General features: G+C 37.7%; 1 protein-coding gene across 1 annotated transcript; it reads right to left on the bottom strand.

Moving 5' to 3' along the window:
• Positions 1 to 410: 410 nt before the first annotated feature.
• Positions 411 to 16,659, bottom strand: miga1 (mitoguardin 1). The gene is given in 18 exon segments (XM_042497615.1): positions 411 to 1,844; positions 2,297 to 2,413; positions 2,662 to 2,715; positions 3,548 to 3,682; positions 3,786 to 3,863; positions 3,865 to 3,885; positions 3,970 to 4,056; positions 4,303 to 4,375; positions 4,510 to 4,619; positions 7,965 to 8,065; positions 8,146 to 8,199; positions 8,202 to 8,268; positions 9,018 to 9,154; positions 9,891 to 10,023; positions 10,325 to 10,443; positions 11,617 to 11,782; positions 14,570 to 14,719; positions 16,573 to 16,659. Coding segments are annotated over 17 exon segments (1,770 nt in total). The 5' UTR covers positions 14,669 to 14,719; positions 16,573 to 16,659; the 3' UTR covers positions 411 to 1,625.
• Between the last annotated feature and the right edge of the window lie 841 nt (positions 16,660 to 17,500).

Below are 17,500 nucleotides of genomic sequence, written 5' to 3'. Positions count from 1 at the left end.
CGTCACCAGGAAGGATGATCTCAGCAGCCACTTACTCTTTCAGAGCTCATATGGGCATGTGGATTTAGTTTTAAGGTAGACTTGAACAAATTTTAACCCATACTTTTAACCCTTTGAAACCTGAGTAAAAATTTCTTTCCAATGGGAAAAGGGTAATGAAATAATAAATGACCCAAAAATTGGCACCAAATTAGAAAAAAGTACAAGAAAATTACCTTAAAATTTGAGAAAAAATAAGTAAAAAACAATAAAATTATAAATAAAAAAACAGAAAATTACCTGAAAATTTGAGGAAAAAAGAGAAAGCTGAAAAAAAACTATGAAATGACTTTTAAAAATTATGATAATTTTGCAACATAATTTTAATCATACAACTATGAAATTTATAAATATAGTTTTCCAATAGCATTTTAAAATATATTTTTTTAAAGATCTGTTAATTTCTTGAAATTTGTGAAACAGTAATTACTGCTGGTTGCCTTTTTCCACATTTTTGAAAGAAATCGCACCAACTTGTTCTGGGTTCAAAGGGTTAAAGGGTAAATCCTGAATATAATAACACTAAAATAGCATTTCTGGAACATAAACCCTTTAACACGTTTATTCCTGCAGTAACTGCTGCTCAAAGCTTTCGTGTTGTGCATGTTCTGTACACGGCAGTGACTGATCAGCATATTGTATTTTAACACCGACATTCAGTGATGAAGACAAGGCTTGAATATGTGCATCGACAGTAAGGCTTCTTGCGTGTTCGCCCGTGTTGAACAGCTGTACGATTATATAATAGTGTATAATCTCGTATTTCCTGTAGCTGGCAGTATGATGGGATTAAGCGCCTCGTACGTTGCATGATCTCGGCTCCGTTTAATATATTTCATGTGAGTTCTGGTGCCATAAAACAGCTTTTTAGCATATAAATGTAATAACAACAACTCATTTTACATATCAGAGTCCCTTTGTTCAATGATTTCCCTGTGCAACATGTGCTGGTAACAAAATAGTACATTTATGGTTTTGCATTGTTGAAGGATGTGGAAATACATCTAATAAATCCGATACGGCTCGTCTACGACATTGGTGTTCATACTACTGAATGTTTGAAGCTCACACAAATCCATTGATGCATACAGGCACAACTACAGCTTCTAAAAAATAAATCCTGCATCATTTTAGCTCTATAGTAAAATAAATACCCTTCTTTTTCTTCACACTAATTGCTCTTAATAAATATGGCTCAGCTGACACAAATCTACTGCAAGATAATTAATGCGTAATGTCTCACAGCAAGTTTACATTACAGTTATTGCTATGGTATTTTAACGTGCTCTGCCATGGCACAGTGAGGAGGAGGAGGAGGAGGAAGAGGAGGAGGAGGAGGAGGCCACACTGGAGGTAATGATCAAGTGTGAAGGCAAGACAGCTGGTACCTCATACAATGAGAGCACAATGCATTATGGGAGATGTGGGGAGTGGGTGTCAGACCGCAGGTGAAATGGTGTTTTACGGTTAAGTTTTGTGGGCAGAAAAGTCATTTTCCGACAGGTGGCGTGAACTCACCCTGGATTAAATGCTGTTATCTGTCTGTCTGTGTAGTGTTTGGACGACCCGGGTCTGTCGGGTCCCTCTCACTGCACCCGAGCCTCCAGCAGGGCGCTGGGCACCAGCTGCACCTGCGGGGAGCTGCAGCCGTTGACGTGCCGCAGCGAGTCGGCTCCCAGGTAAGCCACCAACAGTTCAGAGCGCCGGTGCAGCAGGTGGAGCATGTCCTCTGCGAGACTCTCCACAGAGGAGTAACGCACTTTGTCCAAGTCAAAAATGTCCTTTAGGAAGTACAACACCTGATCCTGCAGGAGAGACATCAGATTTATTCATTTTTATTTTACAGGGATCCTGCAGCTTAAGGCAAAGTAGATTTAAGACTTTTTTAATGCCAACAATAATCAAGTTTAAGACCAATTTACTAATAACCAAACTGAAGGACAATTTCATTTTGCCCAAATGTTCACTGTAACATAAAACATGAGGTTTTGTCCAGTGAAAAAGTTGGAATATCTCCGTCAAATGTTGAATAAACACTCCTTTATAGAGTGGAACACGTGAAAGACAAATGGCTTATTATATTATCATAAAAGTATTTATTTGATTTACGAACAAAAGTGGGAAATATCTGAAATTTTTGGCTGGTTTTCTGGGAAATTGTGTGCTTTTACAATGCAACGTCAGAAAAGAAAAGTCGTAAAATCCTTCTTCCAGATGTCACATCATTTTAAGATTATTTTTTGGCGCTGCGACCGACCTTGAAGAAGCAGCAGAAGTCATGCAGGGAGCTCTTGGGCCCCAGGAAGCCCCAGGCCAGAACGGGGCTGATCTGTTCACACACGGCGTAGAAATGAGCGATGAAGCCGTCCGACACCTGAGACAAAGAGCACAGCAGAGTGAGGCGAACCGTCCTGTGAACACAGTTGTTATTATCGGTTGTATTAGCTAAAATGCAGCACTTATTGTCTATTAATTCTTGTGAATAAATCGAACACGGCAGCTTTCTAACTTCAATAACTGAACCGGAGATAAAAAAGGAGGTGAAGCAGTGAGACTGATATCTCAGGCGTGTCCTGTTACAGTTCATTAACAAACATGTTGAAGATCAGGTTGAGTTTGTACCTTCATGTGTTGTCTCTTCTGCTTCATCACTGACCAACAGCTTGATGCCACCGCCTGTAAAATACATGCAGCTAAATCATTTATGAAAAAACCAAAATACTCAAACTCCCACGAAACAGGTAACGGTGTTTGCTTCTGTGAGTTTCCTCAAGAGATTTCTACATGAATATTTATTTATTTTAAATTATACCTGCTCGTCTGTGGCATCACTGAGACCTATTTTATACTTTTACATGACATTCATTGCTGTTGTTTTTTATTTGATGTTTTTCTGTTCTTAACGCATGTCTTTTATGTATTTTGTGTCTGTTATGAATTTTTTGTGGCGTATGGCTTCAGGTCACGGCTGATGTTGGAGGTATAACAAATGTGAACATCTATTTTGATTTAGTGAGAACTAAAAAAATGTAAAAAAAATTAAGTCAGTCAATAGAAAATCATCATCATTGTTTAAGTCATTTATTTGGTAAACAATAAATCAAAAAACTTTAAAAATAAAACAATAAAAATTGTATATATATATATATATATATATATATATATATATATATATATATATATATATATATATATATATATATATATATATATATATATATACATATAAAAAATAAAATAAAATAAACTTGTGATAGTGAAACTAAAAAGTATCTCAGAAAAATGATTAAGGTTAACTCTACATTTGCACTTTTCAATACACACTCAACAGTCTTGTCTGGAAGTATTCTTGCTCCGTTAAATGTCTTCTGTTTACAATTTCAGAATCAGAACTTATTTAAAGTAGTAATACTTATTCAAATAAGTACAATATCAAGACTTTAGCAACTGCATTTAAATGTACCTCGTTACCAAAGGAAACTCTCTGAAGTATTTCTTGTTCACTCACCGTCTCCTTGAAGGAGCTGTTGAGCCAGCGGTTGTTGATCACGTTCTGGATGGAGATCGGTGGGTTCTCCAGGTCCTCGAATGAGTCCATCAGGATGAAGTCCAGCACGATGTCATAGAAGTTCAAGTGTTTCACCTGGTGAGAGTGAGTACAAACAGTCATTATTTCTATAAAAGAAGATGAGACAGCAGACGTCAGACGTTTGGTGGAGAAGTTAAATTAATCAGGGCGCTCGTACCCCTCGGGTGGCCAGCTCCACCTCTGTGTTCTCCCAGTGCTCCGTGTGCTCCAGGAAGGAAATCATCTCCTCAAACACTTTCTTCGAATCTCTTTGGGCTCTGAAAACCAAAATATGACGGGTTAGTTTTGGGGAAGCACTCGTTTAGGATCTTATTTTTCACGAGTCATGGCTTTATTCTCACCTTCTGTGCTTTTACAATAATGGAGGACAGTATTTTCTTTCCCGTGTCAGCCAGAAACATCCGGGTCGCTCTCTCGCACAAAATCAGCTGAAGGAAAAACACAGAGCGGCTTAAAATGGTTTTCACGAGTAAAATAATCTGTGACCTTGATGTATTTTCTTCAGCAGCGTAGCACAATCCAATTAATTGAAAAACTAAAACTGCCTAATGATAAAATCTGCCATCTGGAAACAACTTTTCAAAAATGTTCAGGTTTATTTAATCCAACTATTACACCAGTTTCCTTTAATTATGTCATCATGATGTAATTTAATTCATCAGGTTAGACTGTACCTGACACGCCTGCCGCACACAGTGCAACTTTGCCAGGAAATCAATGTCCCCACGACACTCCAGCATCTCAGTCCTGACGATAAAATCAAGCAAAAGACCAGATTGAAATGTCAGCAGAAGCAATTAACTCTGCAGCAAGCAGCACGTTACAGGAATTGAGGATCTCGGAGTTGATTTGTGTGTGTTACATGACATTAGTTTGATTACCGCAGCACCCTGCAGGAGATCTTGCCCTCCTCGGCCAACTGCAGCGCCTCCTCGTAGAAAAGGTGATGACCCAGAACGTAGACGCTCCGCAGCTCTTTGTGCTCTGACAGCTGATACAGACACACAGCAGACTTAGAAAAACGATCATTTTAATCCCATTCCCACCAAAAAAATCCTTATTCATTACGCAGTAGGTTCCTCTGTGTCCTCTTATGATTCCTGAACTTTTGGATTTTGAGGACTGACACACACTTTTGAAGAAAAATGCACATCCAAAAAAAACGAACATGCTTGTTCAGGAAATATCGAGGCTAATAAACAGAATTTGCACCACAGCTGCAATGATTAGTTGATTAAGCGATTAGTCAGTCAACAGAAAATTAATTGCCAACTATTTTGACATTTTTTATCATTGTGTAAGTCACTTCTTTGGTAGAAAAACAAAAAAAACATTTTCTGGTTTAATGCTTCTTAAATGTGAGGGGGGTTTCCCAAACATTTATTTACTTAAGGCAGCCCGCCACCATTAAAACATCTGCTGCCACGTGTTGATTTTCCATTTTTAGAGCTGGACTGTCATCTGGTGGTCATTAGTATCTATAAACCAATCGGTTATTCGCTGCACCACACTGCCGGAACGCAAAGGGTACTCTGGGCACAGACGGAGCAGCAGAACGCGAGGCGCAGCAAAACTTAACCGTTCATTACGCCAGGTCTAAAAGTTTGCATTCACTCGCCTCTGCAGCATCTGCTCCTCTCATCAATTGATCTGATCTAATCAGCTCTGATGGAATCGAATGATCAATTATCCAACCTGTGACTCCACAAACTGCTGCTGAGGAAAAAACTCATCTGTGCCGTGTTCACGGACCCGCAAAAAAACACCAGATTTAGAGAGGACACACAATATTACAGGGACACACACACACACACACACACACACACACACAAAACGGAAAATTTGCAGGAAAATTAGTGTGTTTAACTACTCTCTGACATTTTATTGAAGAAACGATACATTGAGAAAATAACCAGCAGATCAATCAATAATAACAAAATAATTATTAGTAACATCCCGCTTCTGCACACTGTCTGAACTCCCACAATACTGTTTTATTCACATTTTCTGTCATTTTCATGGCAGTTTAACCTGATAAAATAATAAGAAAAGATGCTTCTGATGCTGAACAACTGAGCTCAACTTCAACACTGAACCCGACGCTTCATAAAATAAGGCTGTCCTGGGACACAGTGGTACTTCTTTAGGCACACGTGGCCGTTATTAGTTAATGAATTGTGCGCGTTTTTGAGGATATAAAAAGATAAATAAATCCTGATGAGAACGAGCTCTCTCCGTGTTGTTGTGGTTGTGGGAGCTAACAGTGAAAACAGCTGCAGAGACACTGAGGAATGTTAAAGGTCTATTTATAACTCTGTGTGACCCAGTTTGACTGCTGGTCTCTTGGTGGTAAAACGGGTTTGAGGGTAAATCTACATTCATACAAAGCATTTAGGGATTTTAAAATAACTTATTTTATTGAATATTTGGGTAATGCTGTGAGTCATACATGTCTTTTTATTTATTTTACCTTTTTAATTTCTGTTTTATCCATTTTATTTACTTTTATTTGTGGATTTATTACCTTAATTGTTTCTGTTTTTGTTGTCTATTTCTTGGTATTATTTTATTCTGACATTATGCATCCTGCATCTTGCATTATTTGTCCTCTGGTTTTAATTTTATCCAAACTCTACCCGACTTCTGCTCAATAGGACTGTTTGGATTTATATTGTTGGATCACCATCTATGTATCCCATTTCATCTCTGTTTTTAAAGCTGCTATATAAATAAATTTATTATTATTATATTTATTATTATCATTATTATTATTATTTGGTGGGTACAGAAATCGATTCTTTGATGCATCATTTTTCTAAACTGATACTATTATTACTGTTATTATTATTATTATTATTGTTAGAGGTTAATATAGTCCTGATAGAGACATACAGCATCTTTATCTTTCAGCAGGTGAGCAGATGAAGGTCTTTACCTGAAGAAGAATTTAGCGTCCATCAACACTCAGTTTATTTTTGGACTTTGTGGGTCAAGTGCAGCAGCAGCAGCGGATACACAGCTCGACCCCCGCAGCGACTTAAGGAGCTCAGCTCGTAAACACCGGCTGCTGAACTCACGGTGAGATCAAAGCTACTTGAATCAAACTCCCGCCGTGAACTGTCGGAGGGTTGATGCTCCAGATTGAGATGTTTGCTTGTTTTAGCGGCTCGCCTGTGGCTTTACAAAGCCTCTTATTTATTACACAACTGTTGTACTAATAATCTAATTTAGAATAAAATTTTATTGTCCACATTTCATCCACATCCCAACAAATGACACCTACATAATTATTTCTAACCGATGATCCAGATCATTTTGCAGAATAATGACATTACATAATGACAATGACAATTTTCAGAGAGCAGTGTTGCTGAAAATTTTGATTTATCGATTCACATTGATACCGAGTATTTGAAACAGATTTCAAACTCATCTGCACAGTTTTAATCTTTCTTAACGTTTACCTCAGTTATCCAGGTCTTTGCTACTAACCGAGAAAAGAAAAGTTGTTTCTGTCATGTCATGCCTTGTTAAATTCATCTTTTTTTATTTTTTAGTTAAATTCTTTGGGCATTTTTGTGTCTTTTATGTATAGGACAGCTGTTGTGACAAAGGGAAGGTGAGAGAAAGACGACATGCTGCAGAGCGCCACGGGACGGACTCGTACCCGCGCCGCTGACCTCAACTTTAATGGGGCGCACACTACCAGGTGAGCTTGCCGTTGTCTTTTTATACAAGTTTAAAAATGTTATGCCCTCAACATCAATTTATGGCATCAAATTTCAATATTTTTCAAGACACTGTATTTAAGTGAGAAAATGTTATCAACAGAGTATCAGAAGAAAACTGCACTGTCACTTTTTGGTTCAGTTCAACATTCAAATTGTTCAAAAAAGGAATTTTTTTAATGTAACAAGCAATTTTGTCGTGTGTTAACAGCATAAAAAAGCAGCAGAAACAGACAACTGAGTCCATTTATATATGTTTACGTATGCAATATCATTATCCTGATATTAAATAACAATATTCTAATTTCCTCATATCTCGCAGCCATGGAAACAACTCATTAAACTCATTAACTTTGTAGTGTGACCGTTCACCAGCACACAGTAAATCTGCTTTGTTCTTTCAATGTTAGATCGTGTTATTAAGCGGCTAACTAGTGTCATAACGATTACAGACGACCGCCGTCTGCTGATTCTAAACGAATAAAAACATAGTTGCAAATATCATTCACCATTTCTGCAAATAGACGCCCCTGAATCTCACACGCTGGTGATGACGTAAGATGACGTAATAATGGAAAAAAAACATTTACGACATGATGGTCTCTCACCTCAGCGGCGGACACAAATGAGTCCGTGGAGGCGATGCTGACGCTGTCTCTCAGACAGGCGTCGTCCAGCTCGTCTCTGGCCAAAATGTCGGCCATTTTATCTGTGAGGGAGAATAATCGTTATTGCGTAACACTGGATTATTGATCATGGAAATGACATAATATTGTTTGGTTGACTCACCCTGGCTGTTGCTGTGGGACGACGGCTCCGACATGCACAACACTCCCTCAAACCCTCCTGAAGGCTGTACGCTCTCTGCAGCAGAGACTTCAGCCTGTGGATGAACTCTGCGCTGATGACGTCCTGAGTACAAAAAAGAAATAAATCATTCAATTTAACTGTAGCGAAACGGTTACAACGCCTAAAAGCTACTTCATTAAATTCATTCATAACTGCAGGAAATTTGACTTTTAAAAAAATTAATAAGCAAGCTCCTGGTGAATGTTTCAAAAGTGGCAGATGAGGGAGAGGTAAAATAAATATTATTTTTTTAGCTTTCAAACCACATTTCACTCCAAAGATCTCGTTCAGTAGTTTGTTGAGAATGACCTAATTTTTAATTTTAAGCTTTCTAAAGAGGCAGGGGATATCCTTTTCAGAAGACGAGAGCAGCCGACTGGACGAATGTTTGGGTGCTCAAGATTAACATTTTAACCCGCGCTAATCCGGGTTAGAGAGCCGATGAGCTGGCCGTTATGTAAATCCAAACTCTGTGACACACAGGTGGGTTCGTCAGAGCGCTGTTATTCATACTCATGACCTGCAGTGCAGCGTTTGTAGGCAGTACTCTGCTCTCCACCTTCGTCTGCTATAAAAGTTACAGCACACAGAGTACAGAAAACTCTGTGTGCTGACTTGAATCAATACTCCAACTCTTCGGTTTCAGACTGAGGAAGATGCTGTCCAATTATTTTATTCATTTGTGGAGCAAGTTAATCTGTGAAAGCTATTTACAGTTTTTCAGGAGGCGTTTTACCTGAAAAAATGCAGTTTTGGAGGGTTAAGTTTGGAGCGTTGTTGAATTTGGCGGCGTGGTTAATCTGTGCGTTTACCTCCATGCTCTGCTCGGCGATGGCGTCTCCAGCTCCTGTTTTGACGGATGCACAGCTGGCATCGTCGTCGCCCTGCCTGCTCCTGAATGTCAACGCCTCCTCCCAACGCCTCAGAGCCTCCTCGAATAAATCCATACCTGCAAACACACACACAGGTACGCTCTGAGTCTCCTAAAACAACCTCTAAAGCTCTATTTTGACACAAAGCAGCTCACTAAAAATAGGTTATTCCAAGAAATTACACACTTAACACTTTTATTTATTATATGCAGGGTTCCCACACATTTTCATGGACAAAATTATACAATTTTCCATGACTTTTCAAGGATCGGCAGCGGTTTTCTTGTTCTGCGCTCAGGATCCTTTAACAAGTTCTTTTGAAAACTTTTGAGATTTTTTTTATAAAAGGCAACAAGCAACTTGGCAAGAAATGTCATGCAAACTGCAAGAAATTAGTTGTTAGAAAATTATTATATTTAAAATCTAGGGGAAAAGTGTCCAGAAAACTATATTTAAAATGATCATAGTTATATACATATAAATTATGTTATGGAACTATTATTATTAGAGTGTTTTTGTTTTTTCCTTCAATTTTTTGCCAATTTTCAGGTCATTTTATTGTACTTTTTTACTAATTTCTTGCTAATTTTGGGGTATTTTTTTCCTTACACATTGCTCATCAACTTCTTCCGATTTTTGAAAGAAATCAAACCACGTTGCTTGGTTTTCAAAGGATTAATCATTCAATAACTTTTCCAAAACTTTCAGTGATATCTACATATTCCATGGTGAAACTCCATGACTTTTCCAGGTTTTCCATGACCGTGGGAACCCTGTATATGTTACATTGACGTCGTGTGTAACTGTCTTTACCCATGAGGTACAGGTTTTCGGGTGTGGTGACAGGTAAGTTGACCACACTGCAGATATCAGCTTCTCCCGCTCGGTCCCAACAGGTGGAATCATTGGCGCAGGTGCTGCTGCTGGATGAGTTCATGCTTTTTACCTGCAAAGACACAGAGGAAGAACACGGTTAACATCCGAGCAGCGTTAGCGGAGGCAGCGTCGTAGACGGCGGTGATCTGTGAGGCCATAATATACACGTGGATGGAGAATTTTACTACACTGCCCTCGTGATCTGCAATAGTCCTGCTCCGTTTTGTCATTATCCGTAAGCTTTCAGGAAGCGTGCAAAAATACTGATGAAGTGATCGCAGAGTACAGACGAAAAGCTCCATTCACATCTAACGTTGAGCACAAATGAGCCCTTTAAGTGGATGTAGCCCGAAACAACGGCTTTGTCTTACCGAGGCCAGGCTGAGCAGAGACCCCGACAGTTTCCTGTAGTCTCCTGCGTTGAGAAGCAGACCCGACGAGTAGCCATTCTTGGAGTTGAGGGAGAGCGTGATGTTCTGACTGGTGTTATCTGGGGAGATAAAGATGAAATAATTTTTAAGAGACGAAACAGAACACTGCGATCACGCTACATGAGCGCGTAGCAGGATTACACAGTAACATAAACCACGTTTGCCGGTTTGATGACTGCAGTACATCGACTGTGTAATGTGATTAACTTTTTCTGCTTAAATTGCTGATCTCTTTGGATCACATCCATCCTTTTTTTAATAAGTGACTTCCTGTTTTCAGCTGCTCTTCAGGGCTGCTTTGAAAAAATTCAAACTCATTTGTTTTGTGTAGAGGGATCAGCTGGGACAAAGTTTAAACCCTGACAACACAATTTATGTGTTAGGAGTCTCTTTATTAATATCATTACGTTTAATAGATTACCTGATCACATCCGGGGTATAAAATTAGTGTTGCTTGACTGAAATATTGTTGATTAGCCCTGAAAACATTTTGTTTTTTAGCCGTGTTACAACCGTAACTCACACTCTAACAATTAAGACACATTCATCTGTAAGATCAGACAGCGCCCACTTTCAGTTTCATTTCTCACAACTTGTTTTTTCTATAGAAAAACTTAAAGTGATTTTTGATAGCAGACAAACGAAGGTCGTTTGCCTCATGATATTACACATGTGGGTGCTACAAGCTCTCAGTAAAAGAGTGAAAAGTGAAAAATGTTGTCAACTCTCCTATAAAAACTGTATTATATGTCAATGAATAAATTCACGAGACTCCGCCTGTGTCTCCCTCTAATATTAGCAAAAGAGTAATAAATAAGATAATAATTATCCATTATCACAAGTGTTAGATTAACTAATGTTCACATGCGCAGAAACAGAATTGGCTTTGCAAATATAATCTCCTGTCACTGTTTAAGCCTGTGTGAACGTTGTCCAAAAAAATAAGCCATTATTCTAGTAAATCAGTATTGTTAAAAAGATTTAATTACCCTGGCCAACTTCTCTTTTGACCCCATTTCTGTTAATATCTCTGTGGGGACTCTAATCAGCCGTAAATCTTCCTGCGTGAGATTAAACAAGTTAAAGCATTTATCTGGAGCTTGCTGTTTACAGTTCAAGGTAACACAGGAGGACGTCAATCTGATTACATCACCGACCGGGCTAACACACCAAACCGAGTGAGCCGCCGACTGAGCGCTGAAAAACGTCACAGCGTTAGGAGCAAGTTTTACCGTTTTCTGCTGAGGTCAAAAACTCAAAGCCAGCCTGCTCCCACTGAGGAGAGTGAGCCTTCTTTCTGCCCTTCCTCCTCTGGAAGCGGCGCGCAAGGATGAGGAGCGAGACGGCGCCAAAGGCCGTGGCCGCCACCAGCTTCTTGGTGCCTGTGCTGACGCTCACCTGGAGGCAGAAAGACACAGAAGTTAAATGTGTTTAAAAAAAAGGAGCTTGGGAAACAGATTGTTGTCAAGCTTCTCTGTGGCTTCACATTTTGTCAGTAAATGATCACATTCTGCCTGTGCGAGCAAGAAAATCCTTCAAGTACAACTCATAAGATCCCAAAATCTTTCATGTAAAACAGACTGTGGCGCACCACAGGGAGTCATTCCTGCCTGGAGCCCTCAAACTTTTCGACTTTTCTATCAGCATCAGACAGCATTTAGAATTCTTTAATTCATTTATTTATTTCATCCCTAATATAGTGACTAAAACGTACAATAATTTCTTGCAACACTGTCTTAACTGCACAGTTACTGATTCAATAATTCAACTTGCCGCATTGTTTTGTGCCATTATTCAACTGTGCAAAATTTATTCTTACCAATGCCACTCTTTAATGTACATTTAACATATGATGCACATATTCTTATTTCTATTGATGTATATTGTGTTGTTTATTTTTGTATTTCTTAAACTTTATATACCAGTTTTAAACATTGCAGCATAATGCATATATTTCTATATTTTTACACACTTTACATACTTAGCATATTATACATGTTATGTTCTTAGTATTTACATACTAGTGTTAAACACTGTACCATAATGCACGTTTTATTTTTCTATTTTTACATACTTCTTATTTTCATTCTCCTTATTTCTACCTTTTTATGATTCTCTACGTTTTAAATCAGAGCGACTGCAACATATCATAACCCACCCCCCCCCCCCCCCTTGGGGATCAGTAAAGTATTTGTTTTTAATTTGGATAATAACAACACTTATGCAGTGCAATAAACAGATTATGACACATTATAAGTGTGTTTATAATGCATTATAGACATGGGATGCCATAGAAAGTGTTATGAAATATTTTTAGAAAATCAAACCCACAGAGCACATTTAAGGATTGTGAGAAATGCTCAGAAAAAATGCAAAATCTTATTAGTGAGAGACAACAGGCAGGCTGAGGCAAAGTAGCTTTACTAAAAAAAGACTATTGCAGTGTGCAGTAACACGGGGGACCCACTGAATAATAAGTCAGTGATATTGTGTCCCAGATTAAAATTCTGCAAGAGATTGAAGAGAAAATAAATTATAAAAATAAAAGAGTGAAATGCAATGAGCACAAATTTCCTCCCTGATGAGAGTTTATCTGAGGCGGCATCACTCTACCGGTGATGTAACAAACCGGCAGCACTGAGAATCAGCCACCAGCCTGTCATTCAGATTTTAAAGAATCATTTTCAGATTGCGTGCATGGTTCCCCTCCTCCGTCTATAGATAGAAAAACTGAGGGGGATTATCCATGCTGACACTGCTGCTGCACATTTCCAACAACTGACGATTACATAAACAGTTTGGAGTTATGACAACAGCCATAATATTGACTTTTTTTTTTTAAAGCCACTAAACGAGACGAGATGACTGAAATGGCGCTGCAATGTTTCCATGCTGTTTGGGTTCCTGTGACCGCCACCTGTCAGGCGTCCTCCTGTCAGATTCTTAATGATACCTGAGCTGCTACGTGACCCGGGACACACACTCGCTCCTCGTGCACCGCTCGTACATGCAATAACAACAAGGTCACTTGGGGAAAATATTGGTGACTATCCAGGAGGACAGGCGGAGGAGAAAATAATTTATCATGCCATGTTACAGTTACTGAATAATAATAACTGATAGGACTCATAAAGCGCTTTTCTATGTGCTCAAAGTCCCTTTACATGAAATACAAAAAGGAAACCAATACAAGTACAAAATCAAGAATAAAAAATACTGAAAGATGCTTATATGAAAAAGAAAAAGAAAAACAAAGAACAGAATACAAATACAAAATAAAGAGGATATGACAGCTCAGATTTGGGAACGTAGCTGGAGACAGGAATTATAGGCTTTTTTTTTAAAAAAGGAGGTTTTTAGTTGATTTTTAAATGACTGGAATGAGACAATAAAAGGGTGATTTTTAATAAAGGGAGCAGATCTTAGGTGTACTTGTTCGTATGCGTGTGTGTTTGTGCTTAAAAGTTTAACTTATAAAGATCATACATATTATTACAGAGTTTTAGGTGCACTTCTTTCAATCATATTTAAAATTGGCCACTTTAATTTGTACAATTAGAAATTGCATTAGATCTAAATTTTGTTGAAAAAAAAAGGGATAATATTAAGGCCACTTTTGAGCAACAATTTTGGATTTTCCCTTTCAGAGGGATCACACTCAACACTGTTCTTTTCAAAAAACACACAATTAAAGTAAGTTTGACTTTAGTGGATTTTTATACAAAAATGTTGGCTTCTAGTTTGGTGTATCCATTAAGAAACATTATTATGTGAGTGTGATTTTTTGGTGCTGTCATTTGTTTTACAGAAATAGATGACAGTTCATTTTTTAATTCTGCTTCTTTCTCTTTTCACTCAAGCCTGACCTCCACAACCACCCTCTACCCGACGGTGTGAGAAATCAAATTAAATAATAATAATAATTTAACATTCATGTAGAAGATACAAAGTAAGCATATTAAAAGGGGGAAAAATTGTCCAACCTTTTGTTTAGATAATATTTAGACTAAAAATATTTTATTATTTTATGGGAACAGAGGAAGGACTACAGTTAACAAAGGTGAAATAACCTGAAAGCCGTAATCGTACCCTCGACAGCTTCGCCTCTCATGAACCAGATACAGAAAACAGCAAGAACTCCCACTGACAAATCTGATGACACACCACTTTCAAACACACCCTCACCTGTGCCAGGGAGCTGCACACGGACAGCGGCAGGTCGACCATGCGTAGGGCAGCCGCCTTGACGGACAGCTGGGAGCTTGTGAGGTTCTCATGTGTCATTGCTGCGATCTATCCATGACTTGGCAACTCTCTCGTCCTCTTCTGCTGCAGCTGAGGGAAACGACATACGAGGATTTAACCTTGGGAGGCTCAGGAGGGGATATAATGACGTTATTACATAAAGCCTCTCACATACCGTGAAACACTTGTCTAACCCGAGCAGAGCAGGGACAATCAACCTCTCATATATTCTTAAGTATTACTTACATGAAAACTATCATGAAAAAACTGACAGGCTGTAAAATGCATGACTCATTCACTGACCTGCAGGACTAACAGCACGCCCACCAGAGGTATTTCAAACCTTACATTATATACATGCCTGAGCGAAGTGGCTGTCTGAGCACACGAGAAAATGACAGGCTTGCTAACATTGCTTTGTACACACAAAGTCTCTCACCACACAGCACAACCACGTCTTTTAAGCCGCTGCATATCCACCTGACAACAACATGCAGCATCCAATTAAAGTTTGCACAGGAGTCTCGTGAGGGTCATCACATGGATGATTCGGTTTTTTTGAGTCTTACCCTGAGAAAATGTTGTTTCTGTATCTCAAACATTTAATATTGTCACAGTTTTTACATCTCTTCAAATGCTGTTTGACGTCCAGTTTGCATTTTGTAAACATGAGTCACAGATCACTTTGCATTGGACTTTGCAGAAGCACAATGAGCCTAAAAATATGGATATCCAACTGACTTGTAAACAATACTCGGATCTGTCTTTTTCTGAGATGTGTCCTTTCTTAAATGTCTGCATTAAAATAAGATCAAATATGATAAGATTGCTTTTATTGATCCACACACTGAGGAAATGTACTTGTTATGGTGGCTCAGTGCAACATTAAACATGGAATAAAAATGATAAAAAGGGAGAATATAAAATCCCAAATTATAGAAACAGAGAATATAGATATATAAAAAAATGACCTGAATTTAACAACTATTATCATTTATTCAATATTGCATAATATGCAGTACTGCACAGGGTAATTTGCATCCTGAGGTAGATGAAAGTGGAGAGTGCAGGTGGTTAGTGGCTGTGGACTTTGAATGGCAGATCAAAAACAAGCAGTACATATTACTACAATAATACTACATAATTGTGAATAATTACAATCACTATCAATGTAGGAATTTAACATTCAAAAACATTTTGCAGTTATCTTTTTAAGACTGTTGAGACATAAATATTAATAATATTACTTTTATTCATAAAACACTTTTTTTTTAAAAAAAAAACATGCTATTACTGTTGTATTACTATTAATATATTTTTAAAAATGCATCAGTAAGAGTGCACGAAGTATCAGACGTTATAATTACACAACTTCTCTATTGTACATTTATTTCTATTCAATTTATTTTGTAAACAACGTGTGTAGTCTGATATTTTATTTCATATGACAATTCCATTTCAATTGCTTTTATTTTACTTTTCAGTGTGTATTTAATGTTGTTCTAATGCTTTTCTTCCATGTAGCACTGAAAACTGTGCTAACGTTATACATGTGTTATTAACTTGCTATGCCTTACTCATAATACTAAAATATCTAAAGTTAGCTGCCATTCATTAGCACAACACCAAAAACATTTTCCAATACATTAATTATTTCTCTCAAGGACTTCATAAGGTGTTTTCATGGATAAACCATGAATTAAATTTGAAATAGTCTGTCAGATTAATCATATTAACACACGGTTATAAAATGAAAGCACTGCACTGTAACTGGCCTGGCTGAGCAGCTAATGCTAACTGATATAACAGGGCTAATAACGGCTAGCAGCGTTAGCTAACTGCGCTAAACAGGCCTGAATTAAATAATCAAACAAATCAACTCTTCATCACGAGTGATAATTCTCTGACCGGATGTGATAAATTAAGAATATAAAGGTAATCACCGGTGTGGCGGTTTCCTTCCCGCACTGTGGTCCCGGTGCTTCACTCGGTCCTCCGGTTGACCTCAGCTGCTGCCGAGTGAAGGACTCGAGCGGCAGCACGCGCCCGTCTAGCGCGACTTTCACAATAAAAGCATGACTCCCTGCAATTTATATTGAGTTTCGGCGCCTCCTCCCGGCTTTTTGAGAGTATTACAAATATGTTCATGTTAGATTTTTACTGTAAAGTAAATACTGATGGAGACTGTCGGTACAGAGCTATAATTATTAACATTCAAAATGTCAATAATAATAATAATAGTAATGAATACAGCTCTAAGCGTATCATTTAAACACACAATAAAAAAGCAACAGAAAAAAACAAGATTTAATAAAAAAAAGATTTAAAAAAGGTCTCACTCAAGTTACCCCCTCCTTTGACAAATAAAGTACAGTCCCTTATGAAGACACATTTTTACTCATTATCTTTTTTTTACTTTCCACCTTTCCATATATATATATATATATATATATATATATATATATATATATATATATATATATATATATATATATATATATATATATATATATCATTTTGTTATCAATATGTTTCTTACGAATTATTAGAAGTATTTTGCACAAAACCCATTTTGATTGATGCTAAAATGATTATTAGCACATGACCTGTTCTTATTTGTTGGTTTTTATTTCTAATTGTTATATGTTGGTCTCGTATTGTTTGTTTTTTTTTAATAAGAAAATTCAATAAATATACTTAGAAAAAATAAATAAAGTCCCATCCCAGCTACCCCCTCCTTTGATATATAAAATACACTGTTTACAATGTTATTATATGAAATTGCACCTAACACGCTAGGTGGCGCTTGGGATGGGTTTGGTTATGCCTATATGGCCTTTATTATTTTCATCACCACTTTTTCCACCATTG

The sequence above is a fragment of the Plectropomus leopardus genome, chromosome 12, assembly GCF_008729295.1.
Source record: "Plectropomus leopardus isolate mb chromosome 12, YSFRI_Pleo_2.0, whole genome shotgun sequence".
NCBI lineage: Eukaryota > Metazoa > Chordata > Actinopteri > Perciformes > Serranidae > Plectropomus > Plectropomus leopardus.
This window is presented reverse-complemented; position numbering and strand designations above follow the sequence as displayed.